Source organism: Neolamprologus brichardi, chromosome 7, assembly GCF_056152115.1.
Source record: "Neolamprologus brichardi isolate AB-2024 chromosome 7, ASM5615211v1, whole genome shotgun sequence".
NCBI lineage: Eukaryota > Metazoa > Chordata > Actinopteri > Cichliformes > Cichlidae > Neolamprologus > Neolamprologus brichardi.
This window is the reverse complement of record NC_142110.1, coordinates 68,562,341-68,568,653: the sequence shown is the minus strand read 5'-3', so window position 1 is coordinate 68,568,653 and position 6,313 is coordinate 68,562,341. Positions and strand designations below refer to the sequence as shown.

The following is a 6,313-nucleotide window of genomic DNA, read 5'->3' as shown; positions in this document are numbered from 1 at the left end:
GAATGGTCACATGACCTTTTATAGGCCCCTTTGTGATGATGACAGCTCCGCCCCTTTCGTGTGAGGTTAAACCCAGAGAGCTTCGTGTGACCTCTGACCCTGATCACCAGCTTTAGAGCCAATGAAGGTGAGATACCGTGTGACAGGAGGAACAATAAAGTTTTATTTGTACGAACACGTAGAACAGATGAAGTCAGAACGAAGCAGGTGGAGGTGCAGACAGGTGAGCTGAAGGGGAGGAGCCAGTCTGGTCAGGAACTCTCTGTCTCCTCGAGTGAACCTCCTCACCTCTGAAACACACACACACACACACATGCGTACACACACACACACAGCAGGATCTGAACTTTAGGACCAAATTTTCCAATAAACAAGAATTTAACAAAGGAAAAAGTTCCTTTGCGCTCGGCTTGTGTGTCTGTCCCTGCACATCGGGATGATATGAAATGATTTTGTTTAATTAATCTGAAAAGACTCCTGGTTCGAGTGCCTGAAGGTGAAAGGATACCAGACTGTTGGACTTTCACTGTGTCACTCGGAGGTGTGGTTGTGTATCTGACCGTGCTGTTGTTCCGACAGCATCATGTTAATGTTGGAGGGAAAGTCACGTGTTGATGAAAGCTTCGTTTTATTTCCAGCATGTTTTATAGTTGCTCTGCTGGGAATGTTTCACTTGTTTATTCTGGATTAGTGCTCACACACAGCTGCCTTTACAGTTTTTCTCAGTTGCTTTGGTGAATTTCTCACAACAGAATTGATCTCTGCACCACTACTAAGGCTCTTCTCAAAACAATTAGTGCAAACTGCAAAACATGGTGGATAACTTGCAAAAGTGAGTCACTTCATCAAAAAGAAAAGTCAGTTGTTCGAAAGCAAGTCAGTTGCTCAAAATAAGTAGTCAATGCTTCAAAAGCAAGTCCCTTAATCAAAACAGATAATATATTCATCAAAAGCAAGTACTTATATCAAAGTGTCAGGGCTGTCACAATTAAAAGCCATAACACCAGCACCTTTGGTCACAAAATCAAATGGTTTGAACATGTTCTCATTGTGACGGATTTCTTTGTAGGTGCTTCCCAATGACATGTCAAGTCTGGACAGCATGCATGGCATGTTGAAAACCATAAATTGTAAAGGAAAATAAAGACACTTCATATGCACTCTTGATAATATTCAATTGAAACTGTTCACAGCATTGTTCAACTGGGGAAATACAGTAAATCAAACATTTTACAGCAAACATAAACTCACTTAGACAGTAAACCTTACTGCAGTAGTTATGAAACAAAAACAAACAAACTGAAAAACAGACACTGCTGCATATCAATCCTGGATATCTAGACGCTCCCGTCTGTCTGCCCACATATTTGCATCAACATCACAGCGAATGTCAGCTCTATCGATGCATCGGGGAAAGTATCTTCTGGAGTGTCGAATCCACCCTCTGCAGGACTCTGCTGTGATGTCATCACAAACTGCATCCATAGCTGCTAGCAGGGTCATTTGGTTATGTGGATGCCTGTCATATACCTTCCACCTCCAGGAAGAGAAAAACTCCTCAATTGGATTTAGGAATGGAGTGTAAGAAGGAAGAAACTCCGTAAGCATCCTGTCGTGTGCTGCAAACCACTGCCTGACTACAGCAGAGAGATGGAAGCTAACATTATCCCAAACCACTACATACATTGTCCGATTGTCACCAGGATCATCCCTTTCATTTTGTGGGATTAGGTCCCTATAAAGAGCGTCCAGAAAAGCAAACAGGTGTTGTGTATTGTATGCACCAATACGAGGAATATGGGTGTGAACGCCATTTTCTGAGATTGCTGCACACATTGTAATATTTCCTCCTCGTTGGCCTGGGACATCAATGGTGGCTCTTTCTCCAATGTGATTTCGTCCACGACGAATCCCGCTTCGTCAAGATATACAAACGTGTGCAGGGGTTCCCTGGCCTCCAATTCCAGGATACGCTATACAAAGGATGAGAATAAAAAGGTCTGTAATGGTGCATTTGGCACAACAGATTGTACAGTTTGAATTGTAAATAGGATTACAGTAACATGCATAAATGTAAGTGCAGTACATGGCCTAAACTTTTACAGTAAACAGAGGTACATATGCAAACATGTTTTACCTGTACATACTGTCAGTACGCCCCAGGGTGGCTTGGCTACAATGTAGCTGCCATCACCAGTGTGTGAATGTGTGCGTGAATGGGTGGATGACTGGATATGTAGAGCGCTTTGGGGTCCTTAGGGACTAGTAAGGCGCTGTATAAATACAGGCCATTTACCATTTAGAGGCCATACTGGTGATGGAGCACCTTCACTCGATCACTGTTCCGTTCAAATGGTACTTTGTACAATTGCTTCATGGACATTTCATTCCGTCTGAGGACTCTGTCTATGGTGGAAACTGATATTGACTGAATATTTCCGAAGATGGTGTCATCTTCTACGACAGTTCTTTGTATTTCTCTCAGTCTCAAAGCGTTGTTTGCAGCCACCATTGCACAAATTCTTTCCTCTTGCTGCGGAGTCAAAAGTGGACCTCTTCCACCTCTTCTAGGTTGTCTGGCAGTCCTTTTTGAGATGCAGATGAAAAAACACAAACATAAATAAGCGCAAACATGCTTACAGTAATTGTTACAGGACTATCATTCGAAACTCCTTTCTTTACAGCATTACTGTATTGTACCACAGCACACTATGCCACACGTGGGCCAAGTCTGCGCTTCAGTTACAGTACGTCTATATGTAAAGATCTATAAGGTCATGTCCTAATGCAAGTCTCCTGTATGACTATGAAAGTGCAGAGCAAATTAGTTTGTGCTGAATAACTACATTACAGTATGCTCATGTAGCAGGTTGAAAAAGCTACATGTTTATTTTGTAAGAAAACCAATTACCCCCTTATTTTTTGTTTATTATTGTGACTTATTTTGACATTGTTATGTGTTGCCAGACCATGGTTATATTTCATTATGCCAGTAGATGGTGCTCTTGCACTGCTGTGGAACTACCAGAGAGACTCTAGCCCATAGGCTCTGCGCATGCGCAGCTCAGAAATAAATGAGCTCCGGCCTGAGCAAGACGCTAACTTCGGTGTCCTCTCTATTAATCCACAGGTACTGACAAACAAACTTTTATGTTACCGAACTGCTTCTAAATGTCATGTAAGTTGAGTAACAACTGTTCGGCTATATTTTGAGATGATTGTGATGATGTTGTTTTGTGGTATTTTGTTGTAATGAGTATTAGTGTATCATCGGCATAATGCTATAATGCTACGTAGCACTATAAGTATATGCTATGACAGTGGCAACCTGTGACTTCAGAAAATGTGTTGTAGTGTTTGTTTTAGTGTTAGCCAAGCAGTACTGAGTACATGTATTAAGGGGAAAGCTTTTCGTTGGTGAAATAACGTTTGCCGTCGGCTGCCGCCATGTTGTGTTGCGTTCAGGGGACGCCATGTTCAAAAGTAATAGCGGATATGGCGCGAATGTGGGGAACGGTTGTGTGAATGTGAGATGGGTTATTTTGGTATGTTGTTATGCTTTAGCCGCGAGTGTTTTGTTTAAGTTGTGAGTATGTAAAGTCATTTTGAATTAGTTTGTATTTATTTTGCTTTTGAGAGAATGCTTTTTGTAACTTTATTTTTGTTTATGAACTCTGTTATTTTATGGGAAGAATGCATGGTCTAGTGTGATTTGTATTGTGTATATGTGCAGAAATAAATGAGCTCCGGCCTGAGCAAGACGCTAACTTCGGTGTCCTCTCTATTAATCCACAGTTTGCTCATATTTGGCTACGCAGTGCTCTCTAGCCTGTGTGCCGCTTGCTGCTGGTCCAGATTCCCCTAGGTCTGGTGCCGGTAACAACTGGGGGCTCGTCCGGGATCGTCTAGTGGTGACGTGTGTGCCAAACGACCAAAACTGGTGTCCAAAGTCTCAGGGAAGGCTGCATTGAGTGCGTCATCCAGGGAGCCCAGGTCACAGTCAAAACGTCAAGATGGCCACTGTTACCCCACGGCGGTTGTTGATAGTAAAGATCCAGAAAAGACTTTGTGATTTGAGTGTGAGCCAGCTGCGCACTGTTGTTTCTTCAGTGGAGGATGGCAGCATGACTCACAATCTTGATGGCTTAAGTGAACCAGAACTGTATGACCTGATCGTTGAGTACATCAGAGGTGAAAAGTTGAGAGCGTTGGAGGATGAAGGTATGGCCCAGCTCTTGCTCCTCAACGACCTCGTGAGTGACCTGCTGTCAGCGGACGTCGGAGGGGCTGGAGATCATCTGGCCGTGCCGCTTGAGATGGAAGATATTCCTAACCAGCAGCAGGAGTGCCCTACTTCACCCCACACTGACCCCACACATCCTGACAGACATCTGGCTATGCCAGCTGACCACATCCCCACTCCACCATCACACCCTAACACAGACACTCACACACAGCCCATTCTACCGCAGGACAGAGACATCTCCACCTTTCCCTCATCTATGCTAAGAGACACTGTTACGCCCACCAAGAACTTCAACATCCCAGCTTCAGTGTCACCGGCGCCTAGTGTCGCTGGGGTTTCCTCTGGCAGGGTGAGTCGTCCGTCCAGAGGATATGACCAAGTTTTGAGTCTCAGTGATGTGGCAGCTTTGTTTCCACGCAGAGAATTCAAGCTGCATGGTGGACAAATTTCAGATCTTGGCTCGGATATGTCCTACAGTAGTCTGTGCAAACAAATTGATGAGGGGTTACAAGAAGGGTTTACTGAGTGTGAAATAATCAGAACCGTGCTAAAGATAATGAGGCCTGGTACTCTCAAGGAAATGTTAACCAACAAAGATGATTTGACAGTTGATGGTTTAAAGAAACTTCTCCGCTCTCATATTCGAGACAAGAATAGCGCTGAACTCTTTCAAGAGCTAAGTAATGCTAAGCAGCAAGACAAAGAGAGTGCACAGCAGTTTTTGTACAGAATTATAGGGTTAAAACAGCGTGTACTATTTGAGTCACGACAGCCTGGTGCAGACTTTAGCTATGACAAAAAGCTTGTGCAGGGCACATTTCTTCACACACTTTATCAAGGGTTCAATGAAAAAAACAACTATGTGAGACAAGACCTCAAACCTTTTCTTAATGACTTGCAGGTTAGTGACGACTTTTTGCTTGAACAGATTACAAAGTCCACCAGTGAGGAAGCTGAGAGACTGAGGCGACTGGGTACAGCATCTAAAATTAGACCTGTGACTGTAGGTGCCGCTCAGCTTGCTAACACTGACTTGACTGAGCAAGCCAAGGTTGACTCTGAGCTACAGGCTAACCGTGCAGCTATTAGAGAACTGACTGCCCAAGTGTCTTCACTGACCAGACAGCTAACTAAAGTGGTGAGCCAGACTGATAGTGTGACATCTGGAGACTCCTGCTCGCCCCTGAACCACCCTCCAACACCTCCAGCTGAGAACCGGGGCAGATGTGGTGATTGTGTACAGCAAGGCAAAGCGAGCTGCCCCCACTGCTTTGCGTGTGGCCAGCCAGGACACCGGGCTATTGGCTGCCTGCGGCGTAAGGTGTCGGGAAACGGGGTGAGGTCACTGGAGAGGGGCTGCCAGTGACCGAACAAGCCGAGGAGTCCCCAGCACACACCAGTTTTGCTAAGACTTCAAGTGTGGTGAGATCAAATGCACCCAGTCCTGCACCACCAGTGAAACCCACTGCACAGCTTATTGGAAACAGATGTATGGTCTCATGTGCCATCAATGGAGTACCACTTAAGATGCTGCTTGATTCAGGGGCCCAAGTGACCATGGTATCAAGAGCGTGGATAGAGAAAAACATCCCCCACATTAAGATCAAGCCACTTGAGTCCCTCCTTTCAGACCAGCCTCTGGAAATAGCGGCAGCTAATGGTACCGACGTTCCATTTGATGGTTGGGCAGACACGGAACTTCAAATTCAGAGTGTGAATTATGGGCATGTCGCCATACAAGTGCCAGTGCTTATCAGTCAGCACAACCTTAACTGTCCTATTTTAGGCAGCAATGTAATAGCTGAAATCCTAAAAACTAATAAAGAACAGAGAGGTGGGGCTGACCTTTCTGCGCTCCTCAAAGAAGCTTTAAGTGTCAGCAGCAGTGCAGTAGATGCTCTAGTTTCAGCACTTCAGATGCCCACCCCTGATGAAATAGATACTGAGTGTAGTGTGAGAACAGGAAAAAAAGGTGTAATGATTCCTGCAGGACAGATTTATGAAGTAAAGTGTAGAGTCAGAGAATGGCCAAGAGGTGGCCCACGACTCTTCCAACCAAATCTAGAG

At 44.7% G+C, this 6,313-nt stretch overlaps 1 protein-coding gene across 1 annotated transcript; it reads left to right on the top strand.

Moving 5' to 3' along the window:
- The first annotated feature begins 2,874 nt into the window (after positions 1-2,874).
- Positions 2,875-5,612, top strand: LOC148102347 (uncharacterized). Its single transcript, XM_087842740.1, has 2 exons — positions 2,875-4,595; positions 5,148-5,612. Exons 1-2 carry the CDS (start codon positions 4,014-4,016, stop codon positions 5,610-5,612), a joined length of 1,047 nt encoding a protein of 348 aa, XP_087698866.1. The 5' UTR covers positions 2,875-4,013.
- The last annotated feature ends 701 nt before the right edge of the window (positions 5,613-6,313 follow it).